Raw genomic sequence first — 26,861 nt, forward strand, 5'->3', positions numbered from 1 at the left:
AAGTCACTCAGAGCAAACAGCAGGGTTTGCCCAACAGGGAGCATTAAGAGCCCAAAAGCTGTTATCACCTACCTGCCTGATAACCAGGAAAACACCAAAAGAAAAAAATGACATTCCTAACTATTTCACGATGGCCTTTTTTCCCCTCCCCATAATGCTGGGGTTTAAATGTGAGGAGGGAGGGCTATCTACTGCGTATGAGCTCAGCAGGTGCTCTATGCACGGAGTGAAAACCCCAGCCCTCTCTCACAGTGATCTTTATTTTATTTTTATTTTCCGTGTAAGTGTATCTGCACATGCTATGTATGTACACCACGTATATGGCTCTTGATCCCTGAAACATATGTTGGGGATCAAACTGGGTCTTCTACAAGAACAAGTGCTCCTAACTGCTGAGCCATCTCTCTAGCCCCTTCTGTGGTTATCTGTGAAGGTTTATCAATTTAAGAACACTGAAGCTTGCAAGAGAGAGGCAGTTGGCCAACATCATGGCGTAATTAGTGCACACATGGAGAGAAACTTACTATTTCCAAAGCATATGGTCTTAGTCATTAAGTCAGGTCTTAAGCAGTTTTAAACTATTTAATTTTTGTGGAAGAAGCTAGGAAAGAATTGTAGCTTGCATTTTATGAATGAAAACACTATCCTGAGAATGGTTGAGAGACTGAAATACCATCCTCTCCCTGTATCCAGAGTAGTACCTGAGGCTAGCCCTTTTCTACAATACTATATAACTGCACCCGTGCAGAGTACTGCTCAGATATTTGGAGATATGCTCATTTTACTTCTAATCCTCCTTTGAGTGGCGGCTACCTGTGCCTGTAGAATCAATGGATGCTGAAGGCTAGGATCTGTACTTTACCTGAAGTGTACACAGGTATACTGTTACCATAGCGACTCAAAGCCCTGTATAGAACTATGCAGCCAAATCTACAATTTTAAACATAATGGATCAGGCTAAGGGTAATTTATGTGATTTTGATTGCTGAGATCATGTGACCAGGCTCTATCTCCAGCACTTCTCATACGGTAAGAATGCCCAGCTAGATTGTCAGGATACTAGACATGTTTCTGGAAGAACAGGACAGAGCTCCCATGAGCTCTGCTGAGCGCTGAGTTAGAAAGCTCTCCCACTACCAAAGCACGTCTGAAACCAGGGGTGAGTGGACATGGAGTATCTGGGTCAGCTGTTTTTTTTCTGATCAGTTCAAATGGCACTAGGTCAATGCCTGAGCAGTGTCTGTTTCTTCTTTATCAGTCAACCTACACTTCCCACACTCAAGGCACTGTTCTATGAGCTTTATGTATTGCTTAATTTAATCATTAAAATAATTGTTTGAGATAGGCTATAATACCCCTCTAGCCTAGTGAGGAAACAAAAGCAAAAAAGGATTGTTTGTCGTCACATAAATCATAAGGAGTACATTCACGTCTATTTACATCTACATTACATCTACACGTATCAAGGAGGGGTGCAGGTTCCTAAGCTGGCACCTTTGCTAAACCTATCTATCAGTGCAAGCCACAGGGGCTCTGGCTGAGCAACGGAAGAGGCCACTGACTTGGATCTAGACGGTGATAAAAGAAAATGTCACAGCTCTAAATAGTTAAATTGCACCCAGCTAAGCAAAATATCCACATGATGGGATCTCTGTGGGCTCCATTTTGAGCAGGGCCAAAGCGTATGCCTACTTTGGGAGATCTGTATTCACAGTGACTTGGATTCTGGGATGGAAATGGTGAATTTTTGGTGTTGTTAAACTCACAGTTTAAATAGGAAGGTAACCAAAGAGGAGACCTGCTGTTGTCCTCATTTGAAAAACCTGTGTGCCCACCATGCTTCATTGGAACTGACACCATAAAGACTCAGCCACCAAAGGAGATTAGAACTCTTGTACTCCTCTAATCCTTAATAAAAATGCTTACACACATACATGTAAACTCACAAACTGGCCTTGACCTACGCACCAAAAGCACACAAGAGAAAACAGGCTAAGTGCTCTTGACAAGGAGCTCCTGTGAGTAGGCCTGATGGGATGCCTCGCTGTTATCTTTGAAAGGCCACCTCGGAGCCCTTTACTGTCCTCGAAGATGAGATGGAGTCTGTCATGGGAGGAGAAAGTCTTTTTACTTTTCCTCAACTGACTAGACCTTATGGAGGGGGTGATGTGTCTCACTCTTCAGATACAAGCGCACCCACCAGATGGCGCTAACAGAAACACTGCAGGATGTACTCCACAGGGTTACTTGCTTTATGTATGGACTTTGTGTTAAGGGAGAAGCTAAGAGTCAAGCAGACACCCTAGGGTCGAATTTGACTGGCAGCAGGTATGGCTTTCCAGAGAGACAGGGACCCGATGCTGGAATTCCCCTCCACTCTGCTCTCCAATTAGTATCTCAAGGAACTTGTGTTAGAGGAATTCTAACTAGCACCAGTCATTTGATAAATAATGAGCAGCTCTGCAAACCAAGAAAATCTGCTTCCTCTAAATTTTAAGGCATCATGCCAGGTTATCAGTAAAACGTGGCCTTTCTTGGTTGCTTTGAGAAAATAGCTATGTGTATAACGAAGGGATTAAAGCAATGTGCCTTCCCATCCAAACTTTCACTGACGTCTGTAGCATCAGAATTGAAGTTTTTAAGTCGTAGGAAACAACGCATTCTAATACATGTCCAGCGGTACTGACATTAACTAGTGTCTGGCAACATTGGCTTTCAGAAAGCCCTCATTTTTAAGAGACACTTTCAAAAACACAAAACGGAAAACCAAAGCAAACAACCGATGTAATTTGAAAGAGTCAGACGCCAATAGTCTGATGCCCTGGGACATTGTTCCTCATTAAAAGCTGTTCCTTTGCTGGAAAGCGAAGCAATTTGAGCAATAAAAGCAGCCGTGTTCCAGCTGGCATTCTCTTCCTTTCTGCACGTGTACGTGTGAGGCACGTGTGTACACCTAAGCATTCTGCATGGAGGTCTGAGGATGGCGACAACTGCCTTCCTCGGTCACTCTCCCCTTGATTGACTGAAGGGGGGTCTCCCACTGGACCTAGTATTTTATGCATTTGGTCAGCTGACCAAATCGTTCCGCAGATCCCCTGTCTGCACCTCTTCAGTGCTGGGATGACTACGGGCTGCCGCTTCCACCCGGCTTTTCACGTGGCATCCAAGCTCTCGATGGATTTGAAAGGTGCCTCGAAAGGACTGGTGACATGGCTCAGTGGGCTAACCTGATGACCCAGTCTCTGGCACCTGAATGGTACAAGGGAACCCGTCCCTTTCTGCAAGTTGGTCCTCTGAGCTCCATGTGTGTCCTGTGCACGCATGCATGCACACAAACACACATGAAATAAATTAACAAATGGAATTCAGAAGACATTACGTGACTAAAAATGAAGATAATTACCTGGATGAGTGAATTGTGTGGCTGATTGTCACGACATAGCCAGCTCCTCCAACATCTAGGTAAGGGCCCGTCAAGGAAATCAGTCCTGGATTGGCTACTGCATGAAGATACCTAACAGAGACCCAAGAAAAGTCATGTGAGTTTGGGTATAAAATACTCTGCAAGTTCGAAGGAGCAGCAAGTCTGTAGCTCTAAAATACTCATTATAAACAGTGCTGTTACTATGTTAAAAAATCAAAATAAATCTTTCTTAGGTTAAACAAAGATTTTACGCATGAGTGTTTCGCCTGTTGCTGTGTTCGTGCACCACGTGCATACCTGGTGCCTGCAGAGATCAGATGTTGGATCCCTTGGAAGTGGATTTTGATGGTTGGGAGCCACAATGTGGGTAGGAGTGGGAATTGAACCTGGGTCCTCTGCAGAAGACGGCTATTAACTACTAAGCCAGCTCTCTAGCTCCTCACTTCCTTTGGAGGAGTGGGAGTTTGAACTCATGGCTTACCCATGAGTTCATGGGTAAGTGCTCTACCACTGAGCTACAAAACCACCAAAATTCTCACCTTTTTTTTTTTTAAAAGATTCTCACCTTTTATGTCTGATGATAGCACCTACATAAAGAGTTGGGAAAATGAGATTTTCTTTTCTAATGTATACTGGACTCCGACTTTTTAGTGAGATCTGTAGTTTGGACCATTGAGGAGGTAATATAGAAGAGGAAGAGGAATAGACAAACCTAAAGGAACCGTCCAGGATTAGTACAAGTGAGGAGTAGGCATGAAGAGCTGACCCGAGTGTGTTGGTTGCTACCCAACAGAGTAAGCAATACCGTTGTTGGTTTATGCTGTCTCCCTCCTATAGAACCTGGCTAGCTTTGGGCTGAAAATAATGTCCAGAAGTAAAATAATATTCCTGAATTTAATGCATTCATTTCTCATAGGTTACATGTGAGCTGTGTAATGTGACGCCATTGTTACATAGAATACGGTGAAGTATTTCAATTCAAGATGACCCTCTAGTCATAAGGTGGAATCAAGCAAGCCCTTAGGAGTCAAAATAGACAAATGGACTCCAGTTTCAAAATTCCAGCAGTGAGATAAGGGCACTGCAGTCAAAACAACCCATGAACCTAACATTAAAAAAATACTGAAAATAACTCTACCCCCTTGAAAGTGTCATCTCCCACGACTGCCCATTGCTGTATGTGCTTATCATGGCTCTCCTGGCTTAGGACGAACTGGGAACTGAAGCCCCCCAGACTCACCACTGTCTCCTCGTGGGATCAAATGCTTTGTCCATGAGGGAACCAGGATAAATTCTGAGGACGCCATTGGGTGTTGCTATGTAACGGCGGACAATGTACGTGTTCAGGCTGCTCATTTCCATTTGTGTCATCCATTCATCTGTGACGTGGCTGGTCGCCATTACTTCGTTTCTGACAGAGAACTAAGAAACAAAGGGAGACGTTGCAGGCCCCTTTAAGAAAAAGCTCACATGAAAAGAGTGTAGGCTGCTGGCCGGGCTCCCCAAGGTTCTCTCGCAGAGAAGCCAAGCCCAATTACTTCTTCAAAACCTTTCCAGAGCAGATGGATCCAGCCAAACTTGGTGATAACAAAGGTTCACGGAATACAGTCAGGGGAGGTGTAGACGGCTCAGTTGTTCATGTAGCCGGCCTTGTCTCAGTTTAAGAAAATTCCTACGGTGAATCATTAGACACACAGAGCCCTCTCCCTTTTTGGTGCTCGAATATCATATTTATCTCAACAGACAGCAGAACACTTCTTTTCCATGGGAACAATGGAACGGGGACATTTTCTCTGGTCTCTTTATCACACCCCCTACTTGGAAATCCCCAGTGCATATGAGACCTGAAGTAGATTCTTCATGTGGCCTACTGGGCTTCTTAATCCATCAAAGGGGTCACAGCTGATTAGTCTCCCCCAGGGCTCACCCTCTGCCTTTTCGCCTCCTGATTGCAGAGGTCCAGATGCAAGCAGGGTTAGATACTTCAAAGTTTCATGGCCAGCACCGCCCCCCACCCCCACCCCCAAAGCCGGTGGAAAGGGGCCCCAGAGATGTAGCCTGCGCCAGTACGTACTTTGAGCCCTGGGTTAGCAATGAGGCGAGTGTTGTCACTGAGATAGGCCGTGTAATGCTCCACCATGCGCTTGGTCTCTGGCTGGCTGAGGTGCTCATAGGGGGAGGAAAAGCTGCCGGCCGACAGCATGACGGTTGGACTTTCTGAAAGAGACGCCAACAAAGCAGGTCTCAGAACACAGAGACTTCATCTGGGGCCCAAACAAAAGCCATCACTTAGGCTCTGCCAACATGTCTGCTACGGTGGCTTAATGCCTTCCACAAGGACACAAAGAGCTTGACAATGGGAGCAAAGAAAAAAGGAAGGGAAAAAAAAAGCCACATTCTCTCCCTTCAGGGAGCTTATGGTCCTAGGAGTGAAGCTGGATGGGGATGGGCCCAAGGAGGCACAAACGCTGAGGCAGAAATCCTGAGTGGCTTAGACAGGCAAGCTGTGCACTTGCTGGGGAAGAGGGTGCACCGCAAACATGGAGTCAGAGTGGACAGAATCTGGGACCTGCCATTTCCTGGCCATGAAATACTGGGCAAGCATTTGCAACGTCGGGGAAGTAGCAGGGATTCTCCAGAGCGACGCTGAGGGGTGCTTTACAGGTGCCTGCAGACGAGCACTTGTCAGCGACGCCCATTAGAATTCACATCAGCACTGCGACTCAGGAAGAAGAGAGATGAGATGTTGGCATTGATGCAAACCCCAAATTAAAAAATTATTATCACAGGTGGCAGGCAGGCAAACACGGCACAAACACAGCTTAGAGGATCCCTTGTGTGCGTCCTTAAATACTAGCTCTAACATGGAAGGAAACTAGTTTCCTATTTGAGACAAAATCCTTGCAATAAATTATAGTGTGAAACTAAGATTTCTATTTAAGTTTTTGTTGTTGTTCAACTTTACCATACTTTTAATTTAATGTTTTTTGAAACTGGTCTCAGTGTGCAGTCCTGGGCTGGCCCAGAACTCCCTTTTGCAGACCAGGCTAGCCACATAGATTTGCTTGTTTCTGCTTCATAGCTGAAAAGCATGCACCACACCATGCTAAGCCTTCTTATATTTTAAAGTGTGTCATAAAGCACTATCGTATGTTTTATGTCACATGATGGTATTTTTTGACACCATTAAAATCTGTGGGGTTTTTGTTCATTTGCTTGTTTTTTAAATTCCTTTTGATGGCTCTCACAGATGATGTTTCTGTGTAACCTGGTAAGCTTTTATATGGTGGACAAAAACCCCAGCAAATCAAACCAAATCTGGGGTGAGGATATAGGTAGAGTTCTTCCCTTGCATATGACAGGCCCCGAGTCAATAGGAAAAGACATATAATAATGAAAAGGGAACTAAGCTGTAGGAATAACTTGGAGGCCAGACAGAGGGAGTCCCTTCCTCTAGAAAACATGAACTTTTGCACGATTCTGTCCTAGGGACTACAGAGAGAGGCCACATGGATGGTAGAACAGACCCAGCGAGGAGCCACAACAGCCCAGTCACACTGTGACTCCATCCCCACATCAAGGATGCAATGACTTGTGTTGGGGGTTAGAGAAAGTCATTTCATTCGAGATTCTGCCTGTTGAGGATATTGGATTTGATTTCTTTCCCCTCTGAGCCCCAGGCAGCTATTAGAAACAGTTTAAGTGCATAGCCTCCTCTTCCTCTAGTTTGGTAAGAAATGAAAGTGGCATTGAATGAAGTCTGTCTTCTATGAGATTTTGATCTTCTATTCCTCACTGATGTATATGTTTCCAAAGTTTCCCCAAAGGCATTCCTGCAGGACCATGTTTCCATCTAGGATTTTCAGTTGCTAGGACGCCATTCTCAAACGCTCTTCCCATGCTGTTCTCATTTGTCAGGATAGCTTCAGAGGATGGCCTGCAACATCGCTACCGCCCTGATCAAATCCAAGGGCTACAAAACAGAAGCTTCCAAAGGCTGACCCATTACATGCTGTTGACTTGTGATCATAGAGTCAGTGGTCGACCCCCGAAAGGTGTACATGTGTGTGTGCATGTGAGAAGGAAGGGTGTGTGTGTACTTGTGCTCAGAGAGCTTTGGATCCTCTCAGACCAGGGAGAAGGAATCTGGAAGAAAACAACTATGTCAGACAAATCCAGTCAAGGGTGTTGCAAGAGGGCCAGGGTGAAGAAAAGTACAGATGCTCTGGGGGGGGGGTTGGGGGTGTGTGAACCTTTCTTAGAGAGACAGAGATTGGCATTTCAGAAAAGGTTGATGTAGTGAGACAGCTTGGGCATCATGGGGGAGAAAGCAGCACCATATCAGACGCAAAGCTTTGTATCTAGGACATAGCTTATTCATTTATACAGACATACATTACATACATAGAAAGTTTATACATTTACACAAACAAGTTTATACATTTACACAAACATACATTACATACACAGAAAGTTTATACATTTATACAAACATACATACAAAGCTTACACATTTATACAAACATAAACACATACACAAAGACTTATACATACATACATACATACTGATACATACGTACGTACATACATACATGTAAAACTACCTTAGGAAAGTACTTTTAAAACACATTTTCTTCCTCTTTTTGCACACCAGGAGATGGTATCTCTCCATCACAGTCCCTCCCGCTTAGTATGAGGGAAACCAGAGCGTTTGTGTGTGAGGTAAGTGAGCGGCGTACCCAGGACCCCTTTGAAGAACGACTAACACACATGTTAATCCTCATCAGGGAAGCCAGACAGAAACCATCTATTTGCCATGGCTCCCCTCCTTTCTTGTTGTGTCTCAATAGCCTATGTTACTTCCACTGCTACCTGAGACAATACATTACCCAGTGAGCCCTCCATGTTGCCCCAGGGTCCTACCACCCATGTAAGCATGGATGGCACGGTGGGGAGAGCTCCCTGGGAAAGGGGCATTGACCCAAGGTCTGCCTATGTGACCTGGGATCAGCCAATCAGACTATGTGTTTGAGTTGAAAGTGCAGCATAGTCCGACTACACTTATGAGCAGTGATGTCCAGCTATAATATTAATACGATGGCATCTCTAAGTACAATTTAAAACTGTCTGATAGGCGTAAAGCAGAAGGAGCTTAAATGGTTAAATGAATTCTGATAATACACATCTGAAAAATTAAAAAGATGTCATTCAGTGTGTAATTAATATAAAAATAGCTAACGTGCCTGCCAAAGTTCCCATACACATTGATTCTGACTTTGACGTTCTCAAGACCTACAGGTAGCAGTGGTTAACATATTGGACAGTGTAGCTATGGGGAAGTATGCAAATGAAGTTTAAATAGGCAGGCTGTTGCTTCTTTCTCACTAGGGGCTCCAACTCTCCCCTGCCCTCAATCGCAGGGCAGTACCTCCTCTCTGCCAGCAAGAGTGTGCCATTTATTGAACTTAAAAGACTTATATTAGCTTTTCTGTAAACCATTTCACTAAAATGTAAGATTAAAAAAGTTTTCTTTCATGTAAAACAGACATAGAAATGCCAGAGCCCAAATTAAAACAAACAAACAAAGAAAGAAATGTAAGAGTCAGCCTTCTTGGACATCACAGGCTTTCTCTAAATTGTTGACATTTTTGAAGAATGCCACAGAAAAGATCACTTAAGCCTGGCCTGGAGTGTTGGTCTAGTATCCAGGAAGAACTTTGTAGAAACGAATTTAGGAGGAAATCAAGTTCTTCTGTTCATCTTTGGAACCCTCAAAAAATGGAGACTCTGTCCTTAATCTCTTTTTATCCTCTGTCCTTCTACTCAGTTTGCTTGTTGTGTAGTGATCATGAACTCTTTTGAATCATAAATATTTTCAAGGGGGGGGAGAGAAGGTAGCTGTTTATCTAAACAGTGGCATCCTGTAGAGTATGGACTACAAAGGCTATAAAGGCCTCCTCTGTACCTAGCACTCATCAACATAGCCAACCAAGTGTGTATGACTTAAATATCAGCATGGCCAATGGGAATATATAGATCACTCATTATCCCTAAACTACAGGAGGATACAAATCACACCTACAACACAGAATCACCTGACCCCAGCCAGAATGGTTCTTATCCAAAGACTTTTGATGAAGATGTGGAAAAAAGGGAAGCCTTGTATACCGTTGGTCAGCAAGTAAGTAAGTTAATACAATAAGCCAATAGGGAAAACACTGTAGAGGCTCCTTGAGAAATTTAAATAGAACTATCATGTTGTTCAGCAATTCCACTCTCTTATCTAAAGGAATGTTAGACCAGACATTTGGTACCCCCATGCTCAATGTGGCACTATTGATAATAACCCTGAATGGAAACAACCTAAGAGTCCATCAACTAAGAATGAAGAAAATATGGTACAGAAATACAGTGTAATACCATGTAGCCATAGACTAGTGAAATCCTCTATAACACTGGAGATCACTGTGTTAAATGAAGTAAGCCAGGCAGAGAAGGAAAGAAATGACAGGCTCTCTCACTGAGGTAGAATCTGAAAGCTCAAGTCGAAAGTAGAATGGTAGGAAACAGAGCCAGGTGAGTATGTGGGTAAGGTGGAACGAGGTAGGGTGGGAAGGTAGGTAGGGAAGAAACATTGATGATGGGTACTAAGCATTAGATAGGGCAAAATGCTCTGGTGAGCTACTGCATGGTGGAGTATATTTTGCTGTTGTTGTTATTAATTTTGTTTTCTGGGATAGGTCTTCACTCAACAGCCCAGGATGTTTGGAAACTCAATATTTAGTCTGTGCTAGCCTTCAGCCCACAGTGATCTGTCTGCTCCAGGCTAATTATTACCAGCACTGTGAGTGTAAACCATCATACCTGGCTACTTTTCAATTTCTAGAACTGCAAACATTTAGTGTTTGGGGGAAGGGCAGGGAGCAGGATTCAAAGAGCTGTTTTGGATGAAATCTTAGGATCTGAGTAAGATCATGAGGGAAGCCGAGGAGCCCGGGAGTGTCACCTAGTGTTGCCAGCTGCTTGAAGTGGAGACAAGCACTGGGTTGGCCCAGAAGGTCTAGCCTGTGGTACAGCAGCTTGCTGCTGGGTACAGTGTTGAGGTTCTTCAATTGTTTGACAGGTATTTCCGGTTGTATCACCACAATACACAGAATGAAGGAAGTGTCCTGTACCTGTAAAAAAAATTAATAAATCACCAATGGATTCCTAACACTGAAGATCACGTATATTATTTATTTTCTGAATTCTTTGTCTTCTCACTGAGAAGGTGCCAATGTGATGTTGGACGAATGCATGAAGACTGTAAGGATTTACAGAAGGTATTTTCTGCTTTCCTTTCTCTTATCAGGGAACTTGTGTGTGACACAATATTCTACAGCTAATGGATGAAGAGAAAAGGAGTCCATTGGCAACTGTGATCCTGGTTTGTCAGACTCAGATGGGTTAATGGATGTGAGTGTGTGTGTGTGTGTGTGTGTGTGTGTGTGTGTGTGTGTGTGTGACACAATACAGGTAGAGTTCAGTGTTAATTTCTACACTGGCTTTAAATGCAAAAGAGAAACCTGGGGTATGGCTCAGTGGTAGAATGCTTGACTTGTTTGCCCATGGTCCTATATACATCCTCTAGCCCTAAGAGAGAAAAAAAAAACTATTATTGGTTTTATAGAAATGTTCTGGGACTTGACTGTTGTTAACTGATTGTGAATCCTCCTTAAGAGAAGGTCTCAGGGGCAGTCATTACAGAACCCAGCATCCTTATTTTGTCCCCTACAAACACTGTCTCCTACCTAGGCTGGAGACGAACACTATCACTTGTTTAAACTCATAGGAAGCACATGGTACTCTTGTCTAGTCAACCTGGGTCAGCATCTCTGTTTCTGACAGGCAAGTGCTATAGGTCAGACTAGAGTGTTGAAATCTTTACTTTAGGATATATATTTCTATTTATACTACACCACGGCATACTGTATTATATTGGCATCAGCCACGCACTTCTGTTTACCCTGCCCTGTGACTGCGCAGAGCAGCCAGGGAAAGTGGCTGCCCCAGATTATGGCGGCTGGTGTAAATAGCAAGAATGACTGCATTTTTAATTTCGGTAACTTTGGGGGGAAACTAGACATTTTGCTCCCGCTGGTTATAGAACCTTGGATCTCCCAATTGCTTTGCCATGTTGATAAGAGTATTGTCATCTGTTTCTCTATGACTCTCAGCACCTGTGCATGCCCTCGTCACGGCTACACCATCGACCTGTCTGTGCTGAGGACAATCACTCCAGTCTCTAACCTAAGGCCTCACTTCCTCGAATCATCACAGAGGGCATTTATGTATTTATATTTTCTTTTTAAAGCCCGATTTGCTACGATCTAAGTTTAAGCTCACAGCCATCTGTAATGGGGATCCCATGCCCTCGTCTGGTGTGTCTGAAGATAGCTACAGTGTACTCATGTACATAAAATAAATAACTCTTAAAAGTAAAATGGGTCTTCAGGTGGCTCAGCCCTGGCAGCTGTGATGGCTCAGGTCTATCCTGGTGAAGTAGAGATCCAACAATCACAAGTTGTCCTTTGGCCTCCATGTGGCCACACACGGACAAATAAGTAACTGTGATTTAAAAAAATCACTTAAAGAGCTTTGGTCTAGCTACACAAATTCATATGGCTACTAATGAACCCCATGCATGTGTACACACAGACACTTGTGTGTTCAGGGAGATAAAAGTCCCAAAAACTGGATTGAAGGGGTTATGATGGGAAACAGGTCAAGGGCGGGAAGGAGAGGACCTATTTTTTTTCCTTTTATATCCTTTGATATGATTTGATCTTTTTGTCATGACCAATTACCGGTTTCCTAAACAAGAAAAGAAAAACACAATATAAACCATCTGTGGAATGTCTTCGTTCCCATCTCTTTAAATCTAGTCAGTCACCTAGGCTGACCCACGTTCTCCACTGTTCCTGTGAGAAGAGCTCTGAGCCGGACCTCACGGCCAGCCCAGCCCCCATGACTGCACGTCACTCACCATCTTCCAGGCATAGCTCACGTTGTAGGCCTCCTTTCCAGTCTCCCTCAGCTTGTTGATGTGCCAAGACAGGGACGAGTTCACAGGCACGGTGATGATCTGGCTGCCTAGAGGGAGGCTGTGTGGAAAAGGAGAACTAAATGCCTCTGGCGAGAGAGAGAATTAAGCACTTAATTAAAGGCAAGGAAGAAGCTGTGAGGCAATGAAAGGGCACCGCCCGCTTCTGAACAGCCCTGAAACTCATCACTTTTGAAAGCCGCGATGCGAGATTTTTCAATTTTGTAAAAGCATTAGGTCAACCCTGCCTTAAAAGCTGTCCTCCGCCTTTACCCTGCCCCCCCAGTGCTAATTCTTTCCAGAGACTGACTTGTCTCGAATCGCTCTCTTATTAATTTTCAACCAATGGGCGCAGAGACTCATTTCTCCGTAGGTTACCGTCTGCCAAAATAACATATCACAGTTGGCAAACATCCAATCTGTTTTTATTTTAAGAGAGAGTGCTGCATAAACTACTACACTGATAAGCTATATTTACTGGGCCTCAGCTTAGCCTTTTGTTTTGTTAATACATTTCAGTGTGGGCTAAACAGCGGACTTTCTAGAAACGAGCTAACGCACACCTTCTTTTACAATTCCACTCAATGGAAGTGTAAAAGTTGATTGACAGGACATGGCCTCAAAACACTTTTGAGAGACTTTTCCGGTTACGTCCAGATTCTGGCTGCTCTTCTTTAAAGTCCTGCTTTCTAATCTAATTTTATTTATTATTATTGTAGGTGTGTTCGCAACATGTGTGTGCGAGTGTGTGTGTTTGCGTGAGGGGGTGCCGTGGTGCAAGTGTGTAGTTTAGAGGATGACTATGTGGAGTCCATTCTTTTGTTCTGCTTTTATGTGGTTTCTGGATTGCCAAACCTTCCCCCGCTAAGCCTTCTCCCAGTCCCTTGGCTCCTATGATTATAAAAAAGCTATTCAGAAAACCTTGGTCACAGGAAGATAATTTCTATACTTGCCTTACACCCTGTGGTAAACACACTGACTTCAATGGGTCCCCTTCTCAGAAAACATGAAAAATGGCAACCCTCGCCAATTCTTACCTTAGGATATTTTGTCGAACCAATTCAAACTTGGGGATATTTTCATAATGTATGATGTCGGTATGAAGGGGAGGCTCTGACAGTAAGTACGGCCTGGTGAGAGACGGGTGCATAAGTGTGTACCCTGAAATCACAGAACAGGACGCGATGTGAGGAAGATGTAGGAAGATGTTGGTTCTAACAAACTTGCCCATCCCTCGTTAGAACTGTGGGCCGTCTGGGATGGCTGCCAGTGCTTAGAACCCGTGTATATACCTTAGCAGTCCAATAAAACTCACCCTGTTTTATGTGAGCTCTCATAAAACTCCTGAAGCGTTGAAAGAGCTCTTAGATTACTGATCATTTGTCTAATTGAGGCTATTTAATGGGTATTTGTTTTGCTGGTTTTCACTTTATTGAATGTCTAATCTGCTATATATGAACCTTCCTGCCAGGGAATCTAAAGGTAAGAATACTAACAAAAAGCCATCTAAATCTCATGCTATTGGTCATTCATCACCAAGTCTAACTAACTTCTTGATGTTCTAAAAACCAACCATCTCACAACTCATCATAGCAGAACCTCATGGTTGGTGAATTCACTCGGTCATCTCTGTGATACGTTTCCACTGCCAGAGTGTTCCTGGTGACGTAAGTTCTTTGAGAACTCTCTTTTTCCCCACTTCATTTATTAATATAAGAATATCCACAGACTGTTTTCTTTAAGTTGCAAATAAAAGTACTATTTCTTCTGATTAACCCCTTGTAAATTACCTTTGTCATCTATGAGAAAAGTATAGGAAGCTAAAGAGTCTTGGTAATACGTCACATCTTCGAGAATGTAAGCCAGATTCACGTCCACACCTACGATCCCCAGGAGGAGGTTTCCAAAGTAACAGGGCTTACTCACAGTCATGATCAGACCTGTGGGTTAAAAACAGAGTCAAGGAACAGCATAGGAACTCTGGACAAAGGTGGGAGCTGGGCTCTTATGAATCATGAGGGTTACTAACAGTGGTCCCAGGTTCTACTGCAAAGAGTTTTCTGTGGTCCAGGCCCTACACTGCCCTTGTAGACTACACAGAAAGTTAGGCAAAGGAAGGTCCTTTGGCAGTTCAAATATTGCAGTTAATTTAAACATGGTTGATTCCCCCTCCCCATGTTCCTAAGTAGGCCCTGCTACTTAGAATCAATAGAAAATATTGCAGTGCCTAATACATCTGGTAAAGTGGCGAGATTCAGCTGCACATGGATACAGCTGTGGATAAGGAGTCTGGAGACAATCTGAGCTGCATTCCAGCTGTACTGGGTCACACAGGTGACACTGTCCCTTTGCTGGTGCTCCCAGGACCCAGAGCAAAGGAGCTGCTTCACTGATTTCTAGAGGAACCTGGACTAAAAGAATGGTTCATAAAAGATCACGGCCATTGCAATTTATCAACATATCTTTCAAAAACCCCCAAGACAGAGAAGGTAATGTTAGAAAGGTACAAATACTGATCACACAGAACTCTGAGTAGCTGGAGGAAAATCAAATTTCCATAGGAATTTTGGAGGGCAGTTCCCACACTGGTGTGGGAAGGGCCAGACAGTGAATAATGTAGGTTTTTGTCGGGCACTGTCTCAGGGACCTATTGTTTCGTATTCCTCTTTTTGAAAGCAGTTTTTCAAAATATACAGATTATATTTCTCTCGCATGCCACAGGAGACAACAGAATAACTGAAAAGGGAAAGGCAGATGAGAGGAAACTGCACAGGGAGAAAGGTATGGACTGGGGACTCTATGGCTCTAAGAAGCCAGATGGCCACCAGATTCTCCTGCCTTCACTGTAAGGCGGGGGACATCCTGCCTCCTTCTTGGATACAGACGTGCTTTTCCGAAGCCGAGACAAGGCAATTTCTCCTATCTCTAACCATACTGCAAACTGAGGGCTCTAAGTAAATCTCGAAACATAAAAACAACATGCCTTCCTCTGTCTTGTAGTTTCCTGTACCTTGTGGCATGTGTGTACTTAGGGGCCTACCCCAACCCCTTGTAGAATGCCTTGGGGAAGGATTTGGACACTCTCAGATATGTCTACAAAGACTGAACTTCCAAACAGAGAATTGCAAACGCAGACAATACTCTAGGAATGTTGAATTGGTCTGGTTGCAGAGACCAACCAAATGCATCCCTTAGCAGAAGGAGATACATCCCCAGAAAAAGTTTGTGAAAATTCATTCCATTGTGGGTAGGAGGTCTCCTCTAACCTTCAAAGTGCCCTCTATTCAGTCCTCATTTAAAGTGTTTCCTTACTGTCGGCTGGAAAACAGCAGACAAGTAAGATGGTGTTAACCGCGCATCCTGCAGGAGGCTTGTGTTTAGGACTCCTTGGATGAATGGCTGTGTATGGCATTCGCAGTGTTGTGAGAGCCAGTATAGAGACAAAGGTCCCAATGTAGGCCATATCTCCCTGGGCTTTTGTCTAAGATTAAAATCATTTTCATAGACCTTTAAAGTCCATCAGCGGTGCTCCGTGACCGAGATGCAAGCAGTCCATCCTCTTCTGGCTATGACAAAAGGAACTGAAAAATGGGTCTCAGACTTATTTTTTTCATTATCAGCTTGGACAGGAGACTTTGTATTATATTAACTAATGATCAATTCGCTGATTTGCGTGTGCATGTGTCTGTATGTACATGTTTGTGTTTGTACATGTGTGTGCACAGACACTGACTCAGACACCAAAGGTCAAGGCCAGGTGTCTTCCTCAGTTGCGTAATAGAGGCAGGGTCTCTCACTGAATCTGGAACCCATTGATTTGGCTAGACTAGCTGGTCAGGGAGCCCCTGTGGTCTGGCTATCTCTGCTGATGTCAGGACCAGGGTTATAGATGGGACTCCACATTCCTGGCGTTTTACATGGACTCTAGGGGATCTGGACTCAGAAAAGGTCCTTTCTGGGTCATTTCCCCAGGCTCTGGACAAAAGGAACTTGACCCTAATGTGAAAAATAAAGAATGTTGACCTTTATTCACACTCACTCCAAACACTACCCTCTCTCCTTGAACCTCAAACATAGGTAAGTTTTGTTTTAAAGACATACATGTTCAGCAAATATGTACACATACTGCACCCCACACAGTGATTCATCAAATGATATTTAATTTCCAGTGGCTTTTGAGTTAGCATCTACATTGATTTCTCTGCATTCAATTCTTAAGTCATGGAGCCAGAGGATGTGTCACCTAATAAGTTGTAGGTACAGAAAGCGTGGTAAAGTGACATCCTGGGACGGAAATTGAACAGATGTGTCAACCAATGACCGAAACCCACTGTACAGGACTCATGACATAAGACCTATGGACTAAAAGTTAGAAAACATCACCAAGCAGGCGACTCAGCTTTCTCATTTGAGGTGTAAATTTTGGGAAGGGCCCCACTCTACCTCTTACATTGCTGGGTTCCTAAAGCACGGCATTTCTACATCTGCCTTTATTCCCTCCACGCGGTATTAGTAGACTTCTTGATCAGTCTCTTATCAGCAAAATCTTAATGACAGGGTTGGGTACCTTCCCCCTCACTGTGCGGTACAGCACTTGGCTGGCACTAATAGACTTTTAAAAAGACATGTCCATTTAAGTCACAGCACTGTTACTACCAAGAGACTAGACTTGGTAGTAGACTACCAAGACTAGACTGAAGAAGGCAGGAGTCCCTCAACTACACACATCTGTGGATGCACTGGAAAGGAAAAGATAAAAAACAGCAGCTGTTTTGCCTCTTTTTATAAAAAGAATGTGTCGGGCCAGGGAGAAGGCTCAGGCAGCAATGTGATGGACCCATGAGCATGAGGACTTTAAATGTGGGTCCTCAGCACCCATGTAAGGAAGTTGAGTGTCATGTCACATGCTGGCATGGCAGAGTCTGGAGCCTGCTGGTCAGTCAGTCTAGACATCATTGGTCAAGTCTAAGTTCAGTAAGAGACTGAGAAAAAAAATGGTGGAGAGCGACTGAGGAAGAAGGTACCTAATATACACTTCTGTTTTCCATGCATGCATGGTACATGCAAGTGAGTACACCCTACACACATGCATACACAGACATGTATGCACAACACACACACACACACACACACACACACACACACACACACAAATCAAAAACAAGCTTCTAGAAAATATTGCTGTACCCTTGCTGCCTTTTAAGTGAATTTTCTTGGAATGCCAACAACTATATCTGTGAGGGTTCCGGGTTAACAGGAAAATAGGACCTCAGTAGTTTGGGATGCCACTTGTCTTGTTAGTAATTAGCTGCCTCTTTTAACAAAACCTTCTTCATCAAGAATGTGGGAGGAAGGCTAAGTAAGAAAGTGAAGATTAAATTGGGTGGGGTGGCAAATACCTTTAATCTTAACACTGGGGAGGCAGAGGCAGGTAGATTTCTGAGTGACTTCCAGGACAGCCAGGGGAATTCAGAGAAACCTTGTCTCAAGAAGGGGGAGGAGAAGGAATAGAAGGAAAAGAAGAAGGAAAAGGAGTAGAAGGAGGAGGAGGAGAGATGGCTCAGTGGTTAAGAGTACTTGCTCTTGCAGAGGACCAGGTTCGATTCCCAGCTCCCACATATTGAGTCACAAGAGTTCATCACTCTAGTTCCAGGACCCACATGCTTCAGTATTACATTGAGAGAAAGGGTTCCCATTTCCTAGGTCAGGTGACTGAATCATGTGACAGTTAAAGCCTTTGCTCGGCATTCTGTTCTGGGTACTTGTGGCATCAGGATGATGGTGATGATAACACCCAAGGCAAGCAAGCCCTGATTATAGTTGGGTGGCATGCTAACCACCGGCGGTACATATGCATGTATGTATATATGCAGGTAGACATCTTAATATGTCAATAGTCATTAATATCCATGTAGGTGTATGAATTAATCCTAAAACATTCACAGATTCTTTTTATTCCTTTCGGCAGATGACCGAATGGAAAATGAATGAGACAAGGACTTAAGAAGTGTGGGATCCAAGAACACAGCCAGGGCCAATCTGTGTTTCCCGGTGCAATGTGATGCAAAGCCACCAGCTGAAGCCACTTGACTGTGGACAGTTCCTCACAAAGCTGCCTCACAAGCTGTATCATTACATGTTTTGAGGCTGGAGCAAGGCGGGAAGAGCACTGGGTCTATGCTTTAGAGCACAGCAGGTTAGGTGGCAGACGTATCTGAGGGACTGAGCAAGGAGGGGCACCTTCTTTGTTTGCTCATTCCCTTCCTCTTCCGCACAGTAGGACATTTTCTCTAGACTTACCATCTCCCATCTCATCAGAGAAGGGGAGGCTGAAGACGGCCTCGTCAATCATCCGGTTGGGAAGGTTGGTGTAGAACCTGCCGACCGTGGTCTCCAGGTTGCTCAGCTGGTTCAGCACCATCATGCTGCCCTTAATCACAGGCAAGGCCGTCCGGTCTGGGATTCCATACTTCCCAGAGTTCTGTTCAGCCAGATCCCTGAGGAACGCCAGTTCCTTCAAACCAGTCACCCCATCTACAATCAGAAACGAGGGAAAAGCTTGGTTATCTCCAGGTAGCAGTTTGTCACTTAGGTCCATTATGGATGCAAACAAGGTCTTGCACTGAGTGTGGTGGTGCATGCCTTTAATCTCAGCACTCAGGGGTGGGGGAGGGCAGTCTGGTCTACTTGCCGAGTTCATCCAGAGGTATACAGTGAGATCCAGTCTTAAACAAACAAACAAAAACAAAACAAAACACCCCAAAACAAATAGATGAAGACGTCCAGCATCCTAGGATTGTCTATAGGGATAATACAGACCCAGGATGATACCAGTTCCCACTGTAAGCCAAAAGCCGGAATTGCTCCAAACAGTCAAAAGCACAAAGGGATTCTTCAAAAGGCTGTGATGAAAAACACATGGGAAGCGAAGGATGTGCTCTTCCTAAACATTTAATTGTAAGATTTAAATTCTTTGCTGCACTTAATATCTGAAAGCAAAAGTAATAGTTCACAGGTCTGCATTTAATTTAGAGAAGTGGATGAACTCTGGAGTTTTAAAGAACTCTACCATTCCGTTCCTTACGTCTTCGCCTGTAAAGCCACTTGCCAAGAAACCCAGGAAACCAATGAAAGAGTTATGGTCTGCATTTAGCAAGGCTTCTAAGCCCTCGTCTTCAAGCTCATTTTAATTACAAATGTCTTTATGCTTGATATTGTTAGGATAATATGAAATTTGATTTATTTAATGCGTATTTTTTTTATATTTACCGGGTATTGAAAACTTTGTACAAAGATTTAGGCATAGTGGGATGTATTGTTCTATAACATCTGTACTCCATAGCACAAAAATAAATGTAATAATCCCCTCTTTTTTTTTCTTTTTAGTTTGCTATTGTTGGCCTATAGTCAAAAGGTTAGTAAGTGATCTCACATGGGCATACCATTGTAAACAAGTTCAAGTGCTTTCAGTTGTTAGTGAGACTACCATTGCACTTCCAAAAGATATTGTCTCAGTCTTGAAGACTTCAACAGCAAGGAAGCTATGAGCTTCAGTCTTGTAAAGAACCAGAAGATTTCAAAGATCACCAGCCACATACACTATTAGCCTTTCCCCTGTGAAGCGAGACACTTTCTAACATCAAGAGTTCATTTCTATTTTCCTAAATTTAATGTATCCTTTATCATTATTACCTTTTTTATGAGACAGAGACTTTACTGTGTAACTCTGGCTAGCCTAAAGTTTGCTATGCAGACAATGCTGGCTTCGAACTTAGAGAGGTCTCTGCCTCTGCCTCCTGAGTGCTGGGATTAGAGACGTATCCCACTATGACCCACTTCTGGTTTAAGACATTATATCCAGATAAATTTAAATTTCACGCCACTTCTTTAATGCTAATGGAAAAAAATAAAATTCTTGTGATAAATCGCTTGAGAATTAGACAATCCTTGCTCGGCAAGAGCTGATATGGGTGAGGGCTCTTTTTTAAGAGTAAAAGACATGACTGAGTTTTGACCTCATCTCAAGAGACACTCACAGAAGTAAAATGATGAAAGGATTCAGGCAACAGATGTCTTTCCTTTTCTCAACATTGCTTGGCTCTCAAAATGTTAACCAGCGACAATGTTTGCTGGGCCTAGTAGAGCAGTGTGGGAGGGAGTGTTAGCTTAGGACACTGGCATTGTTTGGATGCTCCATGACAGACTAGTAAATACACTGAATTGTAAATCCACAATGATAGGCAAACTAGAAACCACATTTCTCAGAATCCTCTCTGCTGTGGGCTCAAAAATTAAAAAATGCCAAAAGTCAAGTTTTATGAAGCGAATTGAGGGATGGTGAGAGACAGATACAGAGACATCAGAATGTTCCAGCGTCCTTTCCAAACTGCTGGCTTGCCTATCAACATCGACCCTAGGTAAGCTGCCTAGCTATTCTATCAAGAGCCAACAACCATGAAAAGCCAACAACCTTCCAGAGATTCGTTTTTGGTTTTTTGTTTTTCGAAACAGAGTTTCTCTGTGCAATAAGCCCTGGCTATCCCGGACTCAAGGACTCACTTTGTAGACCAGGCTGGCCTTGAACTCACAAAAATTCACCTGCCTCTGCCTCCTGAGGGCTGGGATGAAAGGCATGTGCCACCATGCCCAGAGCTTCTACACCATAACTTCTAAGTTGTCTTCAAAGTTTTCACTGAAAGCTTGGTGACTTAATTTCCTCAGAGTTGTGAACTTTCTTTTTTATATTTTTCCAGTCACTCTGACTAACTCCTACCTCATCTAAACCCCTCAGAAAAAATCTAGCTCTTTCAAACTCTCACCTATCTGAAATCAAAAGCCTTGGGGAGACCAGTGTGAGGAAAATGGTCACACACACACACACACACACACACACACACACACACACACACACACACAGAGAGAGAGAGAGAGAGAGAGAGAGAGAGAGGTCTTTCAACATCTCAAGGCGGCCCTGCTTCACTATCTGAGCTCATGGAGGGCCTAGTGAGGGCGAGCGTCTGCTCCAGTGAACGGCAGACAGAAATGAATTAGCTGTGTCAGGATGTGTCTGGGAAGTGAAACTGAGAAGCTAAGCGATAAGGAGGGGTGAATGGAGGTTACCAGACGTCTTAAAAAGTGGAATGGCCAGGAGTACAGCAAATGTATCCAAGACTCTGATGGGCGAATTGCTGCCCAGACAGGTGATACCAGGAATTTTTGCTCAGTGCCTGCCACACACAAGACGCAATGGCTTCCTGTGTCTCTTGACTCCTGCATTTCACTCAGTTGCCCCTCTCCCCAGTGAGAGAGGTTTGCGAGCCTTGGCTACACAATGAGATGTTGCCTGGGGAGAAAACTTGAAGCCTAAAGAGAAGCATCTGCCCACTGATGGTGAATGCTCAATGCCTGTGGCGGATGGATGGTGGCCTGCACTCCCTCAGGGTGGTTCATAAGGCAGTAGGCCCAGAATCACTCCAGAATAACAGATTCGTGGGTCCTTCCTAAGAGGGTCTGAATGAGAATCAGGAAAACAGCTAGAATTTGCATTTTGGGGACATTCCCTATATTAATCCTTAACATAGCGAACTGATCATCATTGTCCCTGAACCAGTGGGGTGTGGGATGCACAGAGCTCATAAGTGGACTAGGCTACAGGATGCAGCAAACTTTGTCTCTCAGCCATGAGGGAAGACCACACCCAAGCACTGAGGCTGTGACCCTGAGGGAAAAGACGCACTGAAGAAAAGGCCACATATACGCCATACCACACAGAGGCAGAGAGCAGTGTCGTCCACGCACTAAAGGTCAGGTGAGTCTCAGAAAGGTAAAGTGGAGTTTCTAAATTTGCCTACCAACATTCAACAGTAAAACTAGCATGCTTCCAGGGGTCGCTGTACACAAAGGCTAACCCTCTCAACAGGCCTGCCAGCGCTATGGCTCCCTGCAACGCATGGCTTCCGGGGTGGTTATCAACCTCCCTGCAGTATCAAAACCTCTGATGACAGAATATGGAGGAGAATTGAGAAAAGGAGAGATCCAGAATTCTGCCAGCGCACAGAAGTCAAGGTGGAGAGAGATGTCCTGACCTGCCATGCACCTCAGCTCTGGGGAGAAGAAAGCTGCTGGTGCTCGCCCTAAGACTGCATGAAAACCAAGAGGCAAGTCCTCTCTTCTTAAGCAGCTCCTGTCAGGAGGGAACGTTCTCCTGACAGGAGAATCTTGAAACCGTGCCTACCATTCATGAGGGCGTAGGTAAGAATCATTACAGAGTTGTTCAGGAAGCCATTTTCTTCGTTGATGACGCGGAGAGTTGCCTTTTTATCCTCTTCCGAGGAGTCCTTTGATGTGATACCCGCTGACAGGTAAATGATGACCATGTCTGTGTCTAAACAAAAACACACAAACCGAGGTTACATCCAGATTCTGGTTGGAAGTAGTTGTGTAGTTCTCTGTTCTGTTTTTTTCCAAATGTCCCCACCCAGAGGACCTGCCTGGCCCTGTGTCCTGTGCCTTTCCCATGTGATGGATTTCCTGGCTTTCATCTTGCTAATTCCTCTTCCCTTCCGTCCCTCACTTTCTGGACAGCAAGGCTTCACTTCTCCAGTGCAAACACGCTCCTGACACATTTACCAGATGAAAGACGGTGATTTCCTCCAGGCGCCCACGCTGTGTTCATTTAAGCCAGCCTAAAAGGAAATCTCCCCAGCTTCTGAGATGAGGATTCGGTTTATCCTCTCCTCAGTCATACAAGGTTATTAAGAGGACCCACACTTTGGAGGGATTTGGCTTTAAGGTCTTTTAGGTCTCTGCAGACATGCAAAGTGACTTGCCAGACCCCCGACTACTGCCAAATACATTTTGATTTTGAAAGCTTGTCAGTGTAGCAGAGCAAAATTATGGATGTAGAAAACACCGTACAGTGCTCCAAACTGCTTCTGTATGCTTAGTGTTGGGGCCGTGTAGGCAAAGGTCATAACCTCTTCATATGTACATACGGAAAAATGTTTAGAACATGGGACAGACACCAGTACCAGCTTCACCAGGCTGCTAGGAGGAATGGCTGATCACCTGAATTAACAGGTAGGTAAACAAAGGCTGATGCCACAGTGAGGAAAGTAAACAAGAAGATGTCTCAATACACACCTATGTGTGCATTCCTTTTATTGGCCTGAAGACAACTTGTGATGGGAATCCAAATCAGGCCAATGGGTAAGTTGGTAAGTCAGAACCAACTGTAACTCACTGAGAAGACCTCCCCCAAAGTGGACTGGCTCGAGAGTCCCAGTGAGATGGTTCAATGGGTAAAATGGATTTCAAAGGTAACACTTAAAACCTCCATGTGCTAGTATAGAACTGAGTCCCAGCTGGCAAATGCAGGTGACCTTGGGAGCTTTACTGGTTAGCCAGCCTGGTCCAGAGGACAAGCTCTGAGCTCAGTAGGAGACTCTATCACAAAACATAAAGAAGAGTGACTGAGGAAGATATCCTGACCTCAAGCTCCAGCATGTACTCATAACAGAGACATAGACACAGGGTGGGGTGTGTGCGTGTGTGTGTGTGTGTGTGTGTGTGTGTGTGTGTGTGTGTGTGTGTGTGTGTGTGTGTTGGGGGTAGGGGTAGGGATGAGGGAGGAGAGAGGGGACGATGAAATGCCTACCACTACAAATAAGAAAGGGAGGAATGGAGAAGAGCTGGGTTTCTGCATTTTTTTTTTTTTTATACAAAAGTCTTTGAGTCAATAGTTTTTGGACACCCTGTAGGGAACCTTATCATTGTGTAGAGAAATACTTCGATGTACACTTATTTTTTATAGGTCCTGGTGCTGTCATTTCACTGGGGCTACTTTAGAGTAACCATGGCAGGCAGCCTCTATGCAGCTAAGGTGATGGAATGTCAAGGCCACTGTAAGGGCTATTTGTTATAAAGTGATACTTAACAAATAAAACTATTAAAATTATCCTAAGGGTGATCTGCTAACTCTCATGGTTTGTAAACTTCCATTTTAGGTTTTGAAATGTTCATTGCTATGCAGAGATTACTAACTTATATAGTGTCAGTGCTGCAGGCGACTAACCTAAATTTAATGAAATCTGACCAATAATGATCACACCCACTGTTTACTACTAGCAAGTCAATCAAGATGCTTGGACACGGATTACTATGGTGTAAATGTCTTTATCCAGTCATTGGAGGATAGGAAGCAGGGGCTGATGAAAAAATAAAATCCTTAAGTTTTAGCAAAACACCCACATTAGTCCTAGATGTCAACATCTCTTCGGTTTGTGACTATATCCCTGTGTCTTGCTTTATTGGAGTCTGAAGTATCTTATTTAAGCTCCATACTGGAAGTAAGTGTCAAACAATGCAGAGATCAAAATGGTTCCACTTTTCAGCTGGATACAGCTGTCATCACATGGTCAGACAGCCTCACACAAACCAGCTCTTCTTTCTTCTTGGCCAAGGTCCCATTGGTGAAAGGTTCTGGGATGTACCTAGACTGCCCTCCAAATAGAACCTTTCGATTTTCACTTTGCCTATTGCCTCTGTGACTGTCACAGGAGCTGATTTTAGAGCGGGGGGGGGCTGTGACTGAAAAGCTAGCAGGCCTAAGCCCGTTGGGTGTGTTTAATAGATCCAGCAGAGAAAATGAGTGTTTCCTCTGTAAGTTGACGTCAGTTGGAGATAGCTTCTTGGTTAGGGGTGTGAGCTGGCGTATGTTTCCCTTCAGCACCTGGGCACATTTTGTTTGCATCCCATAATAGGACACATCTTTGCACAACCTTCCTAGGTCTGCCCAGACCCTATTACATTATTACAGAGTCCCCAACAGAACCAAATTGAAGTTGGTTTTCCGTTGGCATTCAGCAGATACATTTTTTCACACGATTTATTTTGATTTGATTTCTCTTCCCCCAATCCCTCTCTGGCTACCCAACATGCCCTTTTTCTCTCTCTTTAGAAAACAAACAGGGAAACAAAAACCACACAAACAAGCATTAAAAAGGAAAAAGCACGAGAAACATACACACAAAAACAATCCCCCAAAATACAAAGTCAGAAACCATAATATACAAATAATAGATTAGTAAGAGAAAAAAATGCTCGAACAGAGGAACATGAGACAAAAAATCTAAAAAAATGAGTTTTAATTTTGTGTTGCCTATACTGCTGGACATGGGGTCTGCCCTTTTGTTTAATATACCCAGTAAAGAAAACTTCTTTTCCTTTGTAAGTAGATTCCACTGGAGATAGAGTCTTGTTTAGGGAATTGGTGTCTGCTCCCCTCTTTCATTGCTTGGACTCTGGCTTGAGCCTGTTCAGGTCCTGTGCATGCTGCCACTGTCTCTGTGAGTTCATCTGTCAGCCCTGTTGTGTCTGGAAGACACCGTGTCCTTGGTGGCATCAGCCTTCTCTTCTTTACAATCTTTCTGCCTCCTTTACACCGTAGCTTGCTGAGGGGAGGGCACTGATCAGTGTGGAGGGTCACTCAACACTTATTATTAAGTTTGGTCTGACTTGGCTTTTTGTTCAGTGGGATCTTCTCCTGAGTCACCCACTTGTGGGAATTTATAACATTGGTAAAGTTAGAGGTGATTAGATTTAGAGATTTGGGGCAAAGCAGTTCAGAGCACCTAAATTGACAGAAAACATACTGTGAGGACTCCACTTGGAGACTGTCTCTTTAAGGACATCATCAGCATGTCTTGGAATCAATATTAGAGGAAAAGCAACTCACATTTGAGCCCTGGACACACAATCAGATCCACACTCGCAATAATCTTCCTCCTGCTATGAGATCTTCCAAGCAATCATACACAAGTAAATGCAAAGGAAATAACTTAAAGGGTTAATAGTGTTTCTTTCAGATCTACCAAGGGACAGGGGTGGTGGTGGGGTAAGAACCCCACCATGTATAAATGTTTTAGATTCTAATTAGTACAAGATAAATTAGTGCAAAGCTACATAAAGTGGCAAAGTCTGGCTACTGTTTACTGGGACTTGATATGGGCGGATGCTTCCCTTCCATCGAGAGGTAATTTTTACCGTAATCCTATAGGGATCTCACTGCTGTGAATGAGTGGGGGGTAGAAGTGTCATAAGGGATGGGTCAGGATAATGACAGCGAATGTCACTGGAACAGTTATAAAACAATCCTGAGTCTTTTTGTCATACCTGCATTCCAAATAAGGTCACTTATGGACATCCCAATCAATCTTGCCATGTTTACAAGGTCAGAAAAGGTTCAGAGTTGAAACCCAAGCTCCAAATACTTAACCACTCGGCCATATTGTTTGGGATACCACAAAGCCTGTCACTATGATGTGGACAGTGGACATTCCTGGAACCTTTCCCTAC

The 26,861-nt window shown here is 43.9% G+C and overlaps 1 protein-coding gene across 1 annotated transcript in view; it reads right to left on the bottom strand.

Moving 5' to 3' along the window:
• Positions 1–26,861, bottom strand: part of Cachd1 (cache domain containing 1) — a 223,501-nt gene that overhangs the window by 24,175 nt on the left and 172,465 nt on the right. Inside the window, exons 8-16 of the mRNA XM_032901775.1 lie at positions 22,741–22,890; positions 18,807–19,040; positions 14,297–14,446; positions 13,544–13,667; positions 12,450–12,567; positions 10,431–10,599; positions 5,499–5,641; positions 4,665–4,846; positions 3,404–3,514 (exon numbers count right to left, since the gene is read on the bottom strand). Of these exons, the coding sequence (XP_032757666.1) occupies positions 3,404–3,514; positions 4,665–4,846; positions 5,499–5,641; positions 10,431–10,599; positions 12,450–12,567; positions 13,544–13,667; positions 14,297–14,446; positions 18,807–19,040; positions 22,741–22,890 (1,381 nt within the window). The remainder of the gene's footprint in view (positions 1–3,403; positions 3,515–4,664; positions 4,847–5,498; positions 5,642–10,430; positions 10,600–12,449; positions 12,568–13,543; positions 13,668–14,296; positions 14,447–18,806; positions 19,041–22,740; positions 22,891–26,861) is intronic.

The sequence above is a fragment of the Rattus rattus genome, chromosome 1, assembly GCF_011064425.1.
Source record: "Rattus rattus isolate New Zealand chromosome 1, Rrattus_CSIRO_v1, whole genome shotgun sequence".
In the NCBI taxonomy this organism is placed as follows: Eukaryota; Metazoa; Chordata; class Mammalia; order Rodentia; family Muridae; genus Rattus; species Rattus rattus.